This window comes from Bombyx mori, chromosome 28, assembly GCF_030269925.1.
Source record: "Bombyx mori chromosome 28, ASM3026992v2".
NCBI lineage: Eukaryota > Metazoa > Arthropoda > Insecta > Lepidoptera > Bombycidae > Bombyx > Bombyx mori.
Genome location: NC_085134.1, coordinates 9,676,267 through 9,697,140, shown reverse-complemented (window position 1 = coordinate 9,697,140; position 20,874 = coordinate 9,676,267). Strand labels below are relative to the sequence as shown.

Sequence of the window (20,874 nt, the reverse complement as noted above, 5' to 3'; positions counted from 1 at the left end):
AAGAATCGAAACAGGAACTTGCAATGGTTTCACAACTGAAATGTGAAATTTCAAAAATTTTGCGAATAAATATCTTTTTATTGCTTACACAAGACTAGGCAATTAGTTAAAAACAACATATTAAATAATTTCGAATCCTGTCAACGACAATTTAAAATTAAACAAATTAAATTCACTCTTAGTAATAATTTTTATGTAACAATAAGAAAACAGCTGATGTGCGGGGTCAACGCCCCTACAATGTAACAAGTTACCAGAGCTTGGCTTCTGAATTACATTGTAATTTTACAAAAACTTAACTTCTAACTTAATGAATTGAACATAGTTTTTTTTTTATATTTGTGTTTTTTTATTTACCTATTTATTAGATGGTTAGACAGGCTCACAGCCCGCCTGGTTAAGTGGTTACTGGATCCAGTTACAATGGCTTCCCCGCCCTTCAAACCGAAACACATTACTGCTTCACAGCAGAAATAGGCAGGGTGGTGGTACCTCCCTGTGTGGACTGACTCACAAGATACCTACCACCAGTGTGGTCCTAACTTAATAAATCACTGTGTACTAATGAATTTCTTGACACCTTTCTTGCTCAATACACAATTCCACTTATGAAACATTGCAATTTAACATTATCATCTGTCTGTAAGCACAATGTCACAAGTCTCTTGTGCACAATACTACATAATGTTGTATTCGTTGATATGTGATCAACGTTCAAGAAAAGTGCTAGTTTCTTTGCGTCAACACGACACTGTACTATTTCTGAGCTATCTTCATTTCCTTGGCTGTCCGTTTCAGGGTCCGAATTGTCTACTGGGCCTGTGAAAATCAGTATAAAATATTAAGATTATAGTTGATGACTAAGTCAGACGTTGAATTTTAATACTCAAAGAGCTGATAGAGAAACCATAAATTAAAGAGTCCTAATCATAATTTGTTCATGAACAAGAACCTAGGAGGGGTTAGATTATGTTAATAGATAAGAATCACTGGTGGTAATCAATCTTGCGAGTATGCGCGGGTAGGTACCCTGCCTATTTCTGCCGTGAAGCAGTAATGCGTTTCTGTTTGAACGGCAGGGCAGCCGTTGTAACTATACTTATACCTTAGAACTTATGTCTCAAGATGGGTGGCGCATTTACGTTGTAGATGTCTATGGGCTCCAGTAACCAATTAACACCAGGTGAGCTGTGAGCTCGTCCACCCATCTAAGCAAGAAAAAAAAACTATCTAGTCTTTTTTTAATCGGGAGAGAAACGAAAGTATTTAATCAATATCACATGTAACATATTCTCATGTTATTTCCTACCTAAATCTACTGTTTTGAGTGAAAACATTTAAAATGATAGGGCAAAGGCTTAAGAAAAACTCACCATCAAAATGAGCAACATTCAAATCTTTAAACCTTGTAGACACTTTAGCCATGTCTGCTCTGATCTGTAAGATTAATTGACCACCAGCAGAAGCTCGCACCATCACCTCAGATGCCATCGTTCTCATACGATCTATTGTTGTACGTAGCTGTTTCAAACTTGGTAATTCTATTGATATCTAGAATTTCAAAGAAAGATTCTTATTTGTGATTTCTACAAATCAATGTTAACAAACTTAATAGGCATATTAATAGTTACATATTTACTTTAAAATACAAGTCTGAAATGCCAGAGAAAGTAGCTTAATTAACAATTGTTATTTTTTATGATCACAAATTAAATTAATACTGAGGTGGATATTTTTTAGGGTTCAAGTAATACTAAACATCTGTAATACTGGACATCAGTGGATGGACAGCCTAAGATGATGATGATGATGAAGTAATACTAACATCAGGATCTGGTACTCTGGGTTCATAAAAGTCTGGCCAGTTTTTCCATGGCACAACTGCTACTGGAATGTCATGCACAATCTGCCTCGTCTGATGAGAGGTTGTAGACGGCTGCAAACAAGCGACATGTACATCAAAGATTTCCATTTTTCAAACTAAGCATTCCAAATTGTAATTGATTTTTAAGTAGATGTATCATAAAGATTTATGGGGTGTTTGGAGGATTTGTCAATAAGCACACAGGCACAGCATAACTTTACCTGATTTTATTAGACACGACTGAAGACTAACAAGATGCAAATAGCAATGCAGCGTTTTTTATGGCCTTTGTAAACAGACAGGCTTGTGGACACCTGATGGGGAGTAGTTGCCCTCATACATGAAGCAATGTCAGCAATGCCAGAGGCACAGCCAAGTTGCAACCGCTAAGTACTCTTTGTAAGCCTTGTTTGAAGAAGCACATGTCATAGCGCTAAGGAAAGGGGTGAGTTAATTGCAGAACCAGATGGTATGTGGAAAATATCTCTGCAAATGCACTGTGAATAAACACAACACTTTCAAATAGTATTGACAAATTTTAATCCAAAGGCGGGGGTGCGTTTGATTGTTTAAAAATCGAAATAAGCACTATACTGGAACTTGATACTTACAACATTAGTGTAGTCTTTGATTTCAATAAAAATGAATGCATGTTTTTTACACATTCTTACATTCTACATCTTATGAAACTTGCAATAGTATTTAGAATATAAATCAACTAGGTGGAAATCAATTAAGAATAGTACCGGCAGAGGGCGATTTAATTTCACTAGTTACTAAATAAATATTAATAGTGAACATTTCTAATGAGGGACCGCCTAATAACACTTGGATGGACTGCGTGAAAGAGCACATGTGAGAGAAGGGTGTGAGTGCAGAGATAACGTATGATAGGTCTGAATAGAGAAAGAGGACATGCTGACATGAATGAATAGGTCCTCTACACTACGGGATAAAGGCAACAATTAGAAGACTCAAGATTTCTAATGTGTTACATATTAACAAATCCGTGGGGCTTCATTTTATTAAGGTCATTCCTAGGTCTACATTAACCAAGTCATAAGTGAACAGGTGCTATTTATTAAAAGCATACCACTTCAATTTCCAATGTTAGGCACGGACACTGTTTCTTTGTTAACTTCATTTTTAATGATTTTACATTTTTCAAGGAGACAAAAGATCTTGCGAGATTACCTGAAAATTACAGTAAGTTGTATTACGGCATTTTACAATTTTGCTATCTGCCACAGCCATGCTCCTAGTATTACTGATATTCACGAATGATGATGGGCTTTAGAGGGGCCATGATTCTGTTTATTAGCAATAAAAAAGGAACACATTAAAATTCAACATTCCTTATAGTAATTTACTGCACAGTAACATGATTTTTTGTCTGTCTGTCTGTAATATTTATTTTTAAAGCATTGTTATTGATACTTTGCTATAGGGGTGGTTGTTACAGGAAAATCAAGGGTTTTTTGTGATTTGGCAAACTAAACTAAATGATGCATAATGAAATTGATGGATTGGTTACAAGAACTAACTATGATAACTTGGAAAACGATCTAACAGTCCTCAAGTATTCAATATAAATAAGTATCTAAGATACTGTTGATTATTTTACTTTAAGTACACTGGTGGTAGGACCTCTTGTGAGTCCGCACGGGTAGGTACCACCGCCCTGCCTATTTCTGCCGTGAAGCAGTAATGCGTTTCGGTTTGAAGGGCTGGCCAGCCGTTGTAACTATACTTGAGACCTTAGAAGTTATATCTCAAGGTGGGTGACGCATTTACATTGTGGATGTCTATGGGCTCCAGTAACCACTTAACTGGTCCACCCATCTAAGTAAAAAAAAAGTGCAACACATTGTCATAAAAAACGAACAGTTTCAGAACTGTTTATAAACTGCTAATTCCTACACACAAACACCAAAATCTTACAGATAACACCTAACACACACAACCTAACCATGCCAAACACTTAAATTACATTTGTGTTCAATTGTCTCTTATGTTTATTGTTATTTAATTTTCTCTATGTTGAACAGTGTATTAAACAAAGAATGCTAGGCAAAATATAAATACATGTGAAAAGAGGTTTAAGCTATTAATATTGCATGATTATCATTTAAAACATTTTGGAGTGCAAGTAAACAATGATTTCTAATATCTGATTATAACCCCTAAGGGTCTGGAAGTCTGGCATCTTAAGCATAAGCTTAAGGTCAGCTAGTCCTAAAATTTTTCCACTCTTTATATTTTAAATTTTTTTATTTTATATATTTCTAGACACCATGAAACTTTAAATGGTATTGGGAAAACAACAATTTATTATTTATTTAAGATGTACCTGAATGAAGATCACCACTTTTTTAAACTTAATGGCTATTAAGTTAATATCAATGATTATCAATATCTAAACATTTGATATTGGAAATATTCACCAAGAATAATTTATTTATTTTATCATAGCACTTTTTAATGGAAATTATAATACCCGAATTCAATCCTAAATAAATGTCTTGGTGAGTTTCATCCATTCCAACCAATTGATATTCAGAGAAAAATACACTTTGTGGTATTTCACACCATAGTACCGGAGGGGCTGGTCCAGTGTTTTCATCGCTGACAATGAAATACAACATATCGTCTGCTATCCTTAGGACACACTCCTTAGACAGTTTTGATATTGTACTAACAATAGCTGAAAACAAAATTCTGGTTACAATAATCAAAAACTAGTAAGCAACACCATTAAAGCGGAGTTTTACTTGAGAATTCGCGTATTGGAGAAGAGTTATTCATAACAGCACGGAATTTCATAGTGATATGTTTTTCGTCTTTTGAAAACAGTTGTTTAATTCGTGCAAAATGAGATGATGAATTGCACACTATTTTAAGATATATAATAATTAGTAACTAAACACAGTTTCGACATGTAATTTATGTTTTATTTTTCCAATACTGTGTTGTTTTCAAAACTTAGGCAGCGCGAAAATTGAGTGAGCATTGACAATATAGATTTGGCTAGTATTGCAACTGCACAAAAACTCTTATCAGTATTGAAATCGACTTAAAGTGCAAAGGTGATTTCATGATGCAAACATTTTGGTTCATTGAGAATAAGTAACGAAGGCTATCCAGCTGTAGTTTCTGTGAACTAATAATAATGAGATACCCCGATGAAACTGTTAAGAAAGCCGAGAAATAAGTAATGGCTTTGATCTTTGACAAGAATGCTCCTACAATATTCAATTTGTAATTTTAAACATTCTTGCTAAACGGTGTTTTAAATAACAGAGACTTTTAGCTAATTAAAGTTTTTCGGAATGTGTGCTTAAGGTATCTTACAGAGCCAATTGATTTAGTCCCTAAATGTAGAATGATGCTCGTAAGAAAATATTAGGATATTTCTACCGTTTTTGTTGATCATCTTCTGTTAAAGAAGAAAACTCTCGTTTACGCCAGTCTGAATCTGCTACATCTGTACGTATAGGATATACTACGTGAGCCGGAAGCACCTAAAAGAAAAGATCAGAGTATCTTTTCAGCGTGAGACGAAGTTTGATACAAAATTCGTTCTATTGTAAAGAATGTGTGTTAATATTGGCGATGATAAATATTTAATATGTAGGTATAGGTGCATACATTTACATGTAACTGTCTCTATCACAGAGTTTAGTAGTTTGGGTGTTAACAAAAAAGGTAAGATCTTACACCGAGCGGATAAAATTGCTCGGTAGACTAACGGTTCTAATGTTGTGGTTCGAAACTCGTATCTATGCAAATTTATCTTGAAAATGTTGTTAACAAGATTCAGCCTTTATTGCTTAGATGGATAGACGAGCTCACAGCCCACCTGGTGTTAAGTGGTTACTGGAGCCCAAGGACAACGTAAATGCACCCACCTTGAGATATAAGTTCTAAGATCCCAAGTATAGTTATAATGGCTGCCCCACAATACAAAACCGAAACGCATTACGATTTCACCGCAGAAAATAGGCAGGGTGGTGGTACCTACTTGTTATAATGTTATAATGTTCGCCGAAGCACGAGTCGATTGATTCTTTAAGACCATGCGGAAAAGATGCACATCCCTGATTCGCCGGGTCCGGGTCAGCCCTAACAGCATCCTGAAGGCATTAACAGACCATTATGACTGTCGGTACTTGAATCATTGTACCATGGGTCATTTGCGGACTAAATAATAATAATCGCGTTTTTAATAATGGTTGGTTCGAAGTAATTATCAGTTGAATAGAATATTTTAGATGTATTCAACTGATAATTATTTTTAATAAATGTATCTTTTGATGATTGAATGATGATGATTTGAACTTGATTTAGTCGAATCCATTCCTTTGCGATCTGGCAGCTTTGACCATAGAGTACAAACGTCACTGGTCTTGAAGGTAGATGGCGCTAACATGTCATCCATGTTGACAAGTTTCTGTTTACGGTTAGGTATTTGTCTCTATCTTGCACGAGAGTTTTACGGTATGCGAAAAAAGGTAAGCGATGTTCCATTTTGAGTGTAACGAAAACTAACGAATTGTGGTTATACTATGACTTAAAAAGTTTTTATTTATTTTTATCAAATTATTGTGCAATTCAAACTATTTTGATTCAATTACACGTATTATTTATTTTTTAACTTTAGATTCACGACCTTTGTTTTGTTAAATATTTGTTTAATCAGAAGAATTTATGGAGAATAATGAACGGTCAAGGTATGTTTGCGATCGATAATGTCGTCACACGGATGTGGAATACACGTAATTACTTATAAATGCACTAAAAGATCGTCGTAGTCGCCAAATGTAACCGATATAACATAAGTTTGAGTTATAAATAAGCATTATTTGTTCTTATTAGAATGTATGTTGATACTGGCTAGGTTCACGGTTACCGTTTCATTCTTTTAACGTATTTCCTTCGAATTCGATCTTCGAATATATAACGGATTATTTTTGAAAACCTTTCGTATTTGTCAAATATGAATTACTGTACGTCTCATTGGCCGCTTATGTTAATAATGTTCCTATCGCTTAATAGTTTTTCGGTCCAGAAATATTCCATTTACGCTGTTGTTGTCAGTTCAATGTCGGACGCGATATTATGCAACGGACGGCCATTTTATTAGCGAATGTACGATTTCTAATTCTTTAGGTTGTGCACTTTATATCTACTAGTTCACTTATTATTTTACAAAATTTAACAACGATATGAGTAACTACACAATCCTTTGCAATGTCCTGTCAATTATTTACGTTATTACAACACATTGGTATCCTACGTTTGCGTTTTGGATTCTATAATGTAGTGCACAGTATAATTTAGCCACAGCTGGTTAAATTGGTTTAGCTGCACGCATTATTTTTTAATTGATCGCCTTGATCGCCATATTCGAGTTCCGAGTTGGCTTTCACGTATGAATCGGTATTTGTCCGAGCTTTATCCTACCTAATTGCTACTTGAACCGAAGCTTTGGTTGACAGGGACTATTGTTTTTTTTTTTTCTACCTAAACTGATGGTCTAGAGAATCCATATTAGTGTAACCTTAACTAGTAGGTGAGCTCACGGGGCTCAAACCTTTGTCAGAAGTTGCTATCACGAACCCTAGCAAAGCCATGCTTCGCGGAATCTACTACCGGATCGGAAACGCGGCCCACTGACAAGATCTGGCGAGAAACTCAGTGGGCTGTATCTGTAGGTTAATTTACTCGCAGAGCCCTTCGTCACAAGCGACGGGTTCGACGAGAACGATGACCGGTGCTTGGGGTACCTAAAAGCACCGTTAGTGGATCGGGAGGATCCGACATGACATGCGACTATTGTGTGCTCTGGCATTGCTGTGCTCGACGATTGTAACCAGTTATGATTAATAGGGCATAAGATGGTCCAGCTTAGACCACAATAAAACAATTCGTATTCAAAGTCTGCCGGGATCTTGTCTAAGTCTGTTTCCGGTATTTACAATGCAGTACAATGTTCGAGGTTTGGGTGGTACATACATGCAATATATTTTTTTATTTTTGTATTGCTAGATGCGTGGACGAGCTCACAGCCCACCTGGTGTTAAGTGGTTACTGGAGTCCATAGACATATACAACGTAAATGCGCCACCCACCTTGAGATATAAGTTCTAAGGTCTCGTATAGTTATATGGTACATACATTCAGATGTAACTTAACCTTCCGAAGAATACGATAGGTCTTTATGGCAATTAAAGTTAATCAGTTTGATTGATTTAGTAATCGATGTTATTAATGACGTGGCGTTTTAATAGATCGTGCGTAAGATACGTATTAAGAACATTAACTATAATAATATGGTTCGAACGACAAATTCAACATTGAACTTACGGAAACATATATGGACTGTGGTTTTCTAACTAACGAATGAATTAATTCATACATTTCTTTTTCTCTTTCGATATTGATAAGAGGACTAACAAACTTAATATATAGTTAATACTAGCGACCCGCCCTCGCTTCGCTTCGGAAACATTAAAACACACATGAAAAAAAAAAAAAAAAAAAAAAAAAAAAAAAAAAAAAAAAAAAAAAAAAAAAAAAAAAAAAAAAAAAAAAAAAAAAGTAGCCTATGTTCATCAGGGACAATGTCGGCTTCTAATGGAAAAAGAATTTTTCAAATCGGTCCAGTACTTTCGGAGCCTATTCGAAACAAACCAACAAACAAATCTTTCCTCTTTATAATATTAGTATAGATAAGTTACACGTACTGATAAATTATAACAATCACAATAAATATGTTTACGTACTAATATAAAAACATCGCAACATCTGTGCGTAATTGTAGTCTTTTTTTTATTGCTTAGATACGTGGACGAACTCACACACACACCTAGTGTTAAGTGGTTACTGGAGCCCATGGACATCTACAAGGTAAATGCGTACCCACCTTGAGATGTAAGTTCTAAGGTATCAGCATAGTTACAGCGGCTGCCCCACCCTTCAAACCGAAACGCATTACTGCTTCACGGCAGAAATAGGTGGGCTGGTGGTACGCGCGGACTCTCAAGAGGTCAGTAATTACGTAAATTATAATTTTGCGGGTTTGATTAATAATAATTTATGCTTCGTGGGTGTAATGTATGCACGACCTTTTCTAGAAGAAAAGTTGCTCTTTTAGCCTTAATAAATAGACACATTTAGACGTACTGTGTAGACTGGTATCTTAAATTGGTTTGACATTTCTATCTGTGACTGTACTGACTGTACTATTCAGTAATTGAAGAGAATAGATAAAGATATACATATTTGAAGTCGTCGTGGCCTAAAGGATAAGACGCCCGGTGCATTCGTGTCGAGGCAACGGTGTTCGAATCTCGCAGGCGGGTATCAATTTTTGTAATGAAATACGTACTTAACAAATTTTCACGGTTGACTTCCATATAACATCGTGTACTAAAAATCAAACCCGCAAAATTATAATTTGCGTAATGATTGGTGGTGGGGTGGGGACATCTTGTGAGTCCGCACGGGTAGGTAACCACTATCCCACATATTTCTACCGTGAAGCAGTGTTTCGGTTTGAAGGGTGGGGCAGCCGTTGTACTGTTAAAACCTTACGTCTTGAGATGGGTGGCGGCATTTACGTTGTAGATGTCTATGGGCTCCGGCTACCTCTCAACACCAGGTGGGCTGTGAGCTAGTCCAACCATCTAAGCTATAAAAAAAATTAAGTTGTTTTACGTTCGATAATGCTCAACCCGGGTCTGATATAATTCTGATCAATAATAGGAGTATCAACCTATCAACTTGACCTAATATTTAAACCTTACATTAATCTAATTTTGGTAGACGAAATCTAATCAATTCTTGAGCGGTTCTTCCGTCCTAGACAGCCAAGCTTCTGGTCACTGCTAAAGCATTTAAAGCTCTATAGTAAAACGAAGATTCTGCCAGAAAACTACTTTGATGAAAGACCATCCTATAGCCCGACGTCGCAAACAAAGATCTCTTGAAGAAACGCCTTGTGGATGAACGTGGTTGTTAATTAGAAACCCTTTGGCATGCGATCCAATGGCAGAAACGAGATGATGAGATCTTCTCATATAATCCTTCCCCCTTGAAACAAGGTAAAACAGTCAAGGTCATTCCGTGCTATAGAGGTTTCAGAGAGATCAGCTCTCGATATCTATATATTAATACGTGAAACAAAAACTTTTTACCCCTTTTTACGAAAATTGCTCGGACGTAGGATTATTACATATCCCACACTTATAGAGAATATAGGGAATGCAGAATATTAATTTTTTTTTTTAATTATACATAAAAAATATATTAGGTTTAATAAAAAACAACATTACACACACTACTATGCATTTGACACACACACGCATGCATACTATTTGTTTATTGTCAAACTTTTCTTATTGCTTAAAGTCTGTGGTCAAATTGAGAATAGATTAACATTGTTTGTCTATAGTTAAGTAATCTTGGCGAAATATGAAATTATATAAGTATAGTAAGTAGTCTTTGACAATAGAACCATAATAATGTTCAAACTTATAATTTCAATTAGTTATAGTCGAAGGGGACCACTGTTCTGGATAATTTGTCATCAAATAACATCAGCAACATCAATGTCTTTTTTTGTTTCAGCATGGAGGAAGGTAGCACGAAGTCATATCTGCAGTTTCAGATCGAGAGATTGAAAGCTCTGCAGGCGAAGCTTTCCACTGAAGAGGAGGACGACTTCGCCATCGTCAAAGAAGAGTGAGTGGTAGATTTAAGATTTTCAGATAATCAGAAACCGAAGACAGTATAAGGACGTAGCCTTGTATTTATAAAACATCAGGAAGGCTAGGAAAAATTAAATGCGATTTACAATTTTTCTGTCTTTGATGAAGTTACCCTGACTCGTGTACCACAGCGTCTGACTTTAATCCTGTATTGAAGCATTCTTGTAATAGACAGTTCGTATTTCGTCCTGTGTGTGGTATCATAGATCATAGATGGATAGATAGATAGATATATGTTAAAATGAATTGCTGTTCGTTAATCTCGCTAAAACTCGAGAAGGGCTGGATCGATTTGGCTAATTTTGGTCTAAATTATTCGTGGAAGTCCAGAGAAAGTTTAAAAGGTGAATAAATATGAAAATTCTCGGAATTATATAAAAACAAACAATTTTGTTTTTCCTTTGATGTGTCCCCTGTCGGACGGATTCCTTTTTGTTTTTTCAAGTTTATTTCATACAAAAGCTTAGGTCTTTTATTTATCGATTGAGGCACTACAAAATTTGCCGGGTCAGCTAGTCATAGATATAATACACATAAAATAGTTACAGATAAGCAACTCAAGCACTCAACAAAAGTGTTTACGGGCGTCGGTCACTAGATGGCTTTGCTTCGATTAGTTTCTCATTGCTCCAGTAGATGGCAGTAACATATTAACTATCCTATATATTTTTTTAATGAAGGATTTTGTAAATTTTCGGAAACCACTATTAAGCTAGTATGATTTTTTATTTTTTTTATTTTCCGTATTTAGTTATACAATAATTAAATGCCTTAACTTTAACAACATATAAGTTTAGGGGCATCCGCTACAAGATGTCGCCAGTTTCCATACAAAAAAATATTTGTCTTAAAGTATAGCCGCTTCAGGGCCCTGTGTGGTATACCTATGGTATCATATACCTACTATTGCTAATCTCGTGTGTTTCTCGCATACTACACCAAAGAAAGTGGCTTGGAGGTAGTTTATGCCATGTGTTCCTTTACACTAACGACCGAACACCATGGAGCAAAGTTACACGTGGTCACGATTCTTAGCAGTGAGGGAATGATGAAGAAGAAAAAAATACACTGGAGAGGATGTTAGTCTAGAAAATGGAACGTATATTTACTTTAGTAATAATTTTACGTTTAACATGGCTTGTTTCAAATTGCGCACCCGAGTTCTTGTTTTGACAGTAGTATGGCAATATCCTTTTTTGTCCTACCTATGCTGATGTCCTTGAGAGGCTATTTCAGCTTCACACTAACATGTAGCTGAGCTCACGGGGCTCAAACCGAAAGTGTTGCTAACACTGGCCCTAGCAAGAGGGGATTGGGAGGATTCGTAATGACATGTTTAGGCCGACTTTGACTGTTTACCATTCGGTCCACAGGATTGAGCATGATTTTATGTATTAACAGAACTACAAATCGATAGGCAGTTTATCGGGAATAATGTGTTTAATTCTGTTTGAATTAAATCTTTTTAAGCGAACGAAACCGCGTGGCATTTGATTACGAAATATGACGTCATATGATTAGAGTGACTCTCTCAGCTGTTTGAAAATATTACGATGTTGTCATTCGGTAAGCAGCGGCTTGGCTCTGCTCCTGGCATTGCTGAAGTCCATGGGCGACGGTAACCACTCACCGTCAGATGGTCCGTACGCTCGTCTGTCTACTAAGGCAATAAAAAAAAATAAAAAAAAATGGTATGGGCTGCGAATTAATGAGTTTTTATTGTCATTATAGTATTTCCTAAATTACAAGTACCTAGTTTACAGTTTCCGTTCAAAGACCGAATAATTTTAATCTATTATTTATCATTAACTAGTCTATGTGTATTATCTATGGTTTTAATTATGTCCACGTCACGTGAATACTAAAGAAAATACTATATTAAAATGTTATCAGGTACATAGTTGATTGGTTACATTGTTGAAATGCTTACACGGAACAGAGAATACAGATGTTTACAATTTTATTTTAGGTTGTTTTACCACAACCACTTGGAAGGTTTTTTTTTGCTTACAAACTACTTCCACGAATTCTTTTAGAGCACTATACAAATAAGTGTTAAATTAATAATAGAATTGTGGTTTACTCGATCGTCTAAATTTTATTCAAAATATTAAAAAAATAACTTTTATTACAATTTTATTGATACATTAAGTACAGATACAGAATTCCAGGGTTATTTTGTTAGCGCGGAACTCGCATTCTGGCTATGTTCGGTGTTGCAAGCTCAAGAATCCGGTTGGGAATTACAGAATTTAAAAAAATTACATTTTAAAAGAACACCGGGATCGAGAATTCTTTAGTTGTTTTTCTAATTTAAGTTATATTACTAACATTGTATATATATTAATTCCTATCGTTTATTACTAGGCATATGGGTTGTTATTTAGACTTATAAGTTAACCTTCTTTTCGTGGCTTTTTCTTACACGCATGTTGAAATTGTATAATAGGTTTAATCAAGATTTACAAAGCGCGTGGTATGCATCATATCACATTTGAGACAGTAAAAGTGCTACCGTTCAATTAAAATATTTAATTTATCCCGGGTCAGAGGCCGAAACTCCTACAAGGTATGTGGAACTAAAGGGTCCGACGATATTGGAACTGGACCGCGGACACAAGGATGGTATTTAGGACCCTATCCTTAAACGACTCTCCTGCGCTATCGCCTAAGCATCCATATCTATTAAAATACTGAGTTCGGTCTTTTTTTTTTTTCAATTAACTAACAGGTCAGAAGACAACCCCCTAATGGTATGTCATCACGTCACTTATTAATTACAGGCATGCTGAGCATGAATTATAAAGTTTTTTTGTTTCATGAGCTGTTGGACATCTACGTTCACGTAAACCATAAAAATAAATAAAACTTTACTATTTTGTAACGACAAAGAACCTAAATGTAAAAATCAATTAAATAAATAAATAAATCCAGTACAATTATGCAAATTCCTAGTAATCTTAATATTATTACTTTGCAACCCCGAACAGCCGGCCCCTTCGGCAAAGCGTGCACCATGTTCATTTCGTTCATTCAGTCAGTCCGGCTCCGCGTGCGCCACGGCCGTGATTCCACGCGGGTCCGATCGCCTAAAAACTTTTTTCAATATTATTATTTCCCGGTTTTTTTTATCATTTCAAATATCATGTCGGAATAAAATATTTATGTGATCCCTATTTAATGTGATGATGTTAAAAGTGATTTATTGTCGTACGTTTGCGTGTCTTCGTAGTGTATAAGCAATGCAATATCAAAGTAATGATGATGACGATTTGCAATATCGGATTTTTGGAGAGTCCTTCGACTTCCCCGTCGGGAACAACTCGAACGCGGGCCGCAGGAAAAAGTGAGTTTTTTTCTTTAAATATAATGAGGCCATTACTTACGAAGGCTCCGTAATTTTTTCTCAAAATTAGTTCGAAAGAAAAAGTTTTGCAAGCAAGCTTTGTTTGTTATATTACTGTGCCATAATAATATGATAATTTTCTTCAAATGGGGTTTTCAAGGGCTGATTTACGGTAGGCCTGGTATTTCCTGGTATTATTGGGCTCCATATGTTTTGGCAAATATTCGCACGAGGGTCGATCACTCTAACAGCGGTCAAAAATATTAAGATCGCAAAGATACTGTCTATTCTTAATTTACCCTCATTTTAATACTGAACTCTGACAGCAATGAAGAGTTTTAATTTCAATAAAATTTAACTCTAAATACTAAGTGACCAGAGATGGTAAGTTAAAGAAACTGGTGGTAGGACCTCTTGTGAGTCCGCACGGGTAGGTACCACCACCCTGCCTATTTCTGCCGTGAAGCAGTAATGCGTTTCGGTTTAAAGGGTGGGGCAGCCGTTGTAACTATAATTGAGACCTTAGAACTTATATCTCAAGGTGGGTGGCGCATTTACGTTGTAGATGTCTATGGGCTCCAGTAACCACTTAACACCAGTTGGGCTGTGAGCTCGTCCACTCATCTAAGCAATAAAAAAAAAAAAAAAAAAAAAACATTTGGTATGTAATATTGTAATGATTTTGATATGTATATAGGTATTTTTGAAAACCGGTTAATGTCGTTAACCGTGCTTCAATTTCTTGATATGCTCATAACGTGAGGATGCATGAGGAATTTGAAATAACGCGGTTTTGTAGAGATCGATTTGAAGGTAATATCGCCATGGCTCAGATATGCTTTGCTAGTTTGTGGACGAGCTTAGAGGCCAGATCTTGATGTTTTGGTTTCAGTTTGGTGCGCTCTAACCCTCAGACACAGCCCACTGAGTTTCTCGCGGGATCTTCTTAGTGGGTCGCGTTTCCGATCCAGTGATAGATTCTGCGAAGCATGGCTCATGCTAGGGTTCGTGTTAGCAACGTCGTCAGTTTTGAGCCCCGTGAGCTCACCTGCTAGTTAAGGTTCCGCTGATATAGTCTCTCAAGGCTATCAGCTTAGGTAGGAAAAAAAAAAGTTGCGCTGTGGAAGCTGTTTCCGACATGACGGTAACGAAATCGTGAAAAAGACACAAGTTTTATTATTATAAATTATCTAACTATCACTATTACAATACTATAAAATATTAAATCATTAAAATAATTTTTGATACTAAAATCTACAACTGTCTCTATCCTGTTCTAACTTAAGCTCAAATAAAATAGTGCGAACAGGACGCAGAAACGATTGTCGTGCTTTGGATTATCTCTCGTGCTTTTGTTGACCTTGAATTTCGTGACTGAGATTAATACACAAGTCAAGGCCTCACGTACGATGATATGTGCCTAGCCTTCTCGATAGAGCCACCTTGAGGTCGCAACGAACGAATTTCGCGAGACAAAAAAATAATTATTATGAAGTGTATTTAAATTACAATTGAATATGCAATTTCGAAAAGGGCACATCTCTGAAAATGTAAAATGTTCAGGAAATGAAATAAAACTGATCATTTTCTAAAGCGGTGTAAAATTTAAAATATTAACTTTTTTTTAGTATTAATTAGCAATTAAAAATTACTGGAATTATTATAAATGGGTGTAGGTAAGCCTCAAAACTACATGTATATGAAAAAAACGTATTTGACAAAATATGCGACATGTGCCCTTTTCGAAATTGCCTATTCAATTATACTCATCAGTGTGTGAAAGTTGATTAGTTAATACAATAGCTAAAAAAAATATTGCCGCTTTGGTTCATTACAACGAAATTACCCGCCAAATGTGTATCATTTCTAAATCTATATATTAATACGTGAAGCAAAACTTTGTATCCCTTTTTACGAAAATTGCGCGGACGGAGGAGTATGAAATTTTCCACACTTATATAGAATATAGAGAAGAAATGCACAATGCTAATTTTTTTTTTTTAATAATGCATAAAATATACATTAAATCAATAAAGAAAACATTACACACACTACATACCATGTATTTGACGCACACACGCATGCATACTATTTATTGTCAAACTTTTGTTCTTGACGTCTGTGGTCAAATTGAGAATAGATTAAATATTGTTTGTCATTATTCATATTTTTTTTATAGTGTAGTCTTGGCGAAATTTGTGATTATAGAAGTATAAAATACAATCATAATAGTGTACAAACTTACAATTCCAATTAATTGTAGTCGAATTTCGACTACTGCGGGACCTCTAGTATAAATTAAAAATGTCAAAATGATCTTATATGTGAAATCAGATTAGGACATATTGGTACGCGATGATTACATCGACTTATGTTGTACCTGTTGTCTATCTGAATCTTAATTTCTATCGTGATTTCTGATGGTATGGAGTGGTAGAGAATGTATTCACTCATACGAAATAGCACTATCATTGTGCTTATGTACCGAGCTTAAATGACATTCCAGTCTGAAGGGTGAAATACTTATTTGACTTCCGAACCGGTAACGTCATTCGCTTTGAGCGTAGATAATCGCTACCTTAAACACAACGAGTTTCTCGCCGAGTTTCTCATTGGGTCGCGATTCCGATCCGGTGGTAGATTCAACGAAGCACTGCTCTAGCTAGGGCCAGTGTTAGCAAATTCTCTCAGGTTGAGCTCATGATCTCACCTACCGGTCTGCGCAAAGTTGGAATAGCTATCAACGACTTTGTAGGATAAAAAGCTTACACAGCTAGGCTGGTCTGCCTAAAGAAAAACTAGTATAGTAAAACTAGTATAGTATCAAAGGTTTTGCGTCATCGGCTCTCTGAGTTTTTTTGTTTGTTTTAAAGGTTTATATAGGCTTTTTAGCATTTACGTAAAATAAATAGCATGTGAATATTTAACGATTTTCTCGACTTCTGACATAATAATTTGTAGGTACACGGCAACACGTAGAAGAATAGGGTGCGTAAAGCGGAAATACAACCCTCAGACACAGCCCACTGAGTTTCTCGCCGGATTTTCTCAGTGGGTCGCGTTTCCGATCCGGTGGTAGATTCTGCGAAGCACTGCTCTTGCTAGGGTCAGTGTTAGCAACGTCGTCAGGTTTGAGCCCCGTGAGCTCACCTACTAGTTAAGGCTACGCTGATATAGCCTCTCAAGGCTCTCAGCTTAGGTAGGACAAAAAAAAAAGAAGGAAATAGCAATATTACTTGTTTTCGAAGCGCGAAGTGCTTTTATTGGCTAAAACGGCTAAAAGCTTTTTGTGACACGACTATCGATCACGTTTTGTACATAAAGATATTATTGTTTTAATTGTCTTCACAATAAAACATGCAGAAGCTATTCGTGATTTAAACACTTATGCTCTCTTATTTTGATTTCACGCGGGATTAATTGAAACGAAAAATCCTTGGTCTTGTCACGCTATCTGTCACGAAGAAGAGGAGGGTCTTCTCAGTCCACAGACGACCACTGCTGGATATAGGCCTCCCCCAAGCTTGGCCACAAGAAGAGGGTATTTGACAATAATCTGAATCGCGCTATCAATATTAGCTGGGTAGGTAGTGGCTTAGGACTGTAGTAACTACGGACTTCGGGATCTGAGTGCATGCTTCGGACGAGTTTGTATCTCTCTGAAAGTTATTTATCATTTAAGTTTTTGGGCGCATTTGTTCTTGTATCGGATGTGTAGTTGACACATCATAAGAAGAAATGTTAGCTTGTGGCCCTTAAATATTACATATTCAACATTAAATACTCGAAGACCCGTTAGATATCTTGACCAAAAGGAACTTGAAAGCGTCCTATTGTAAATCTAAACCATCCAGGGGTACATTTCAAAATCAATATATTATATAGGAAAACATTTGTATTAAATTCCAATTTGTCGTGATCAAATTTTCCTACCTTCATCGACGATTTCACTATTAACGCTTAGCAGCAGGTGGGCGGTCAACAAGTCTACTCAAAAATATTGTACAGCACACCGCTATAAATCAATTAATAGCCGCGTAACCTCATTAGTTTAATTCTAAGTGTTGCGCTTTGAATAGAATTGATAAAGGTGTGCCTTAAATTAATTTATTTTGATGATACGGTTCGAATTGTGAGACCGTCGTCATTACTGTGCAAATCTTCAAGTTAATCGGACGTGTTTCAGTTTGTGAAAATTGCATTTAATGATTCCGTTACTTAGTTAGATACAGGTACGGATAAAACAATAGTTTAAAAATTAGGTAAGATTGTCTTCTTCAAGCTTCTATGAATAGATAGGGAAGTGTCATAGATGGATTCGCAAAAGGAAATAATATATCCATCTGTGACATGTTTTCTTCGCTCTGAACCAGCATAAAAAAATTTCGTCCGTAAAATCAAACTTAAAAAAAAAACTATATTAAAATACTAGCTTTTGCCCGCGACTCCGTCCGCGTGGAATAGTTACTTTGGCATTACGCTAAATTTTACCCCCACTTCATTTACGTAGAAAGTGAAAATATTTTTGAATTATAGAATGTTAAGGAGCTACTTATTTAAATCCCTATTTTGAAACATTCTTTATTGGTGCTCCACTTTTATTAGCCTTAACGTAATTTTATATAGCCTATAGCCTTCCAGTGGTTCCTGAGATTAGCGCGTTCAAACAAACAAACTCTTCAGCTTTATAATATTAAGTATAGATAAACATTCTCGTACCGTGAGAAAAATACGTACAGCAAACATCGCGGTGCATTGACCACCGTATCCATCCCCTCTGCACGGGGGTAACGACCAGCTACCAGAGGGTGGCACCCCCGATGCATTAATTGCCTCACGTGCATCGGGGCAGATGTTACGCAAGGTGCTGCAATAGGGATGCCCTTTTGTTTATCGATAAAATTCACACGATTTCCGGTCGTTAGCTACATAAATATGGAAGCTCTAAATTACGTATGTGACTGCTCGTCTTTAGAGTTTAGTTTTTTTTTTAGGTCGAAGTTAATCTAATTGCTTGGCTTAATTATATTCAATTTTATGGATCAATATGTAGTATTTCTCACAGGGTTTAACATATCGCGTTTTGTGCGAAGCCGATTTTTTTTTATATATTCCGTAAACGGGTGAATGAGCTTACGACCCACTGGTCCTTAGTGATTGCCGAAACCATATATAGGACAATATAAATGCTGCTACCCACTTTGAGGCTAGAGATATGCTGATTAATTTGTAGTTATGATATTATATTCCTTCATCGTGGAAGTAGGTAGGCAGCGGCTCGGCTCTGCCCCTGGTATTGCTGAAGTCCATGGGCGACGGTAACCACTCACCATGAGGTCGGCCGTATGCTCGTCTGCCTATAAGGGCAATAAAAATAAAAGTTATTCGTGTACCTGCCTGTGGGATTTGAACATCGACATAGTAGCATCGCTGATATCAGTACACCAGCCATCTTATCCTTTAGGCCACGGCGACTGTATACGATAGATAATTGAAAACATAGTGGATGAAGGGGATATGATACAATTTGTTAATTTTGAGAAAAAGGGCAACTAATTTTTGTTACTTTTACTTTTTCCCCATACATAACTCTTCCATCACATGCAATTTCTAAAAATAGCCTTTAAACCCGGAGTTTTAGGTCTAATATGGTTTATAGGCACATATTACCTTCATTCAACGTAAAATCTAAAAAAAAATTAAAAATGGTACTTAACTCCTTCATCCACTCATGTCTTCAATTAACACGATGTATACGGTGGGCCTAGCGTACTATACCATTCGGGCCAAGCCAAGATCAGGGAATCAGCAATTTTTATAGCTCTTTATAACCCTTCAAATAATATAAATAAATTCTAAAATAAAAAAAAACTGTTCTAAAATTTGGACGGAAGATAAAAATTAGCAAGAGTCGCTACCCGTCGCTACCGTCTAGTTTTGATATTTTAAAGGGCTCACTACGGGTGACTCTCATGGCCCGAATGGTTCAGTATGACAAGGCTCACCAATGAGCACCGTAGCCCGAATGAAAATACTCGATTTTTCATATGGCGCTCAACGTGTTCATTCGATACTTCTCTATGAGGTTCGGTGACCACTACAAAGAGTTTAAGCTTATCTACCCATTAGCGGTCATAAAATACCCGCTTCGTTTATGCCAGTTTTTATTTTATTTTACCGTAAATACGAGTTGTGATGTTCTTCGATTTCGTCATAAATATAACGATTTAATTTCAATAGGGCTCTTTGCAAAACGTCAAAGCTTCTTAGGTATACAGTATGTATAAAATGTCTGTGTAGTTAAAGTTTACTGTTAAAATCGGTACAGATGGGGGGCACTTTTGCCCTACAAAATTAGTTCAATTCATCCGTGGCGTGTCTTAGTCCATTTGCTACAAAGTTTACGATCTTTCGATCTGTTCAATTCACAATATTACATAGAGACCCGTCGAATTTCCGACAAGCCTGCTTTTTTTGTTGATAAAAAGCTTTGAATAGACCAGCTGGTTTGACGCCCGGCGTAAGAAATATTGTATAAACTCGCAAGGGGAGCCCGAAAAATAGAGGGAACCACATTATTTTTCGTTACACGCCAAAAGGGACAAAAGTACTCGTTCGATCGTCTTGCCTATTCCTTTTGTTCACCACGAGACAGATTCGCGATGGTCTGACAATGTTTTTTTTTATGCAATCGTATTATGAATACCCAACATGGGTCGTGCCGCGTACCTAACGTGTCAAAGTTCATCAAGGTCCCTTGCGAAATCTTCGATGTTTTGTGTGATTGCCACGCTGTCGAGATCCATTGTCAAGCTCCTACCCGCTAATGTAACTTATGATTAGTGATCATTGCTAGCGGTGTAGTTGGGTAAAAGTATTTTAATATGCAGAGC

The 20,874-nt window shown here is 36.4% G+C and overlaps 2 protein-coding genes across 8 annotated transcripts in view; one reads left to right on the top strand and one right to left on the bottom strand.

Moving 5' to 3' along the window:
* Nucleotides 1-57: 57 nt before the first annotated feature.
* Nucleotides 58-4,905, bottom strand: LOC101741425 (checkpoint protein HUS1). Of its 4 annotated transcripts, none has more exons than XM_004924288.5 (6): nucleotides 4,636-4,905; nucleotides 4,362-4,568; nucleotides 2,958-3,058; nucleotides 1,826-1,936; nucleotides 1,374-1,551; nucleotides 58-819 (listed from the first exon to the last, which is right to left on the bottom strand). In XM_004924288.5, exons 1-6 carry the CDS (start codon nucleotides 4,685-4,687, stop codon nucleotides 590-592), a joined length of 879 nt encoding a protein of 292 aa, XP_004924345.1. In that variant the 5' UTR covers nucleotides 4,688-4,905; the 3' UTR covers nucleotides 58-589. The 4 variants fall into 4 exon arrangements, with proteins under 4 accessions (XP_004924345.1, XP_021202432.1, XP_021202434.1 ...); XM_021346757.3 differs by having other exon boundaries at nucleotides 4,362-4,582; nucleotides 4,636-4,879; XM_021346759.3 differs by having other exon boundaries at nucleotides 4,454-4,582; nucleotides 4,636-4,879.
* A 1,476-nt stretch (nucleotides 4,906-6,381) lies between these two features.
* The window catches only part of Myb (Myb transcription factor), an 81,208-nt gene continuing 66,715 nt past the window's right edge, over nucleotides 6,382-20,874 (top strand). Inside the window, exons 1-2 of one of the 4 annotated variants that reach the window (XM_038021060.2) lie at nucleotides 6,382-6,594; nucleotides 10,496-10,609. In XM_038021060.2, the coding sequence (XP_037876988.1) occupies nucleotides 6,572-6,594; nucleotides 10,496-10,609 (137 nt within the window). In that variant the 5' untranslated portion in view covers nucleotides 6,382-6,571. Of the gene's footprint in view, nucleotides 6,595-10,495; nucleotides 10,610-13,652; nucleotides 13,982-20,874 lie in introns of those variants that run through there. The other 3 variants (XM_038021062.2, XM_038021061.2, XM_062676692.1) reach the window with 3 other exon arrangements.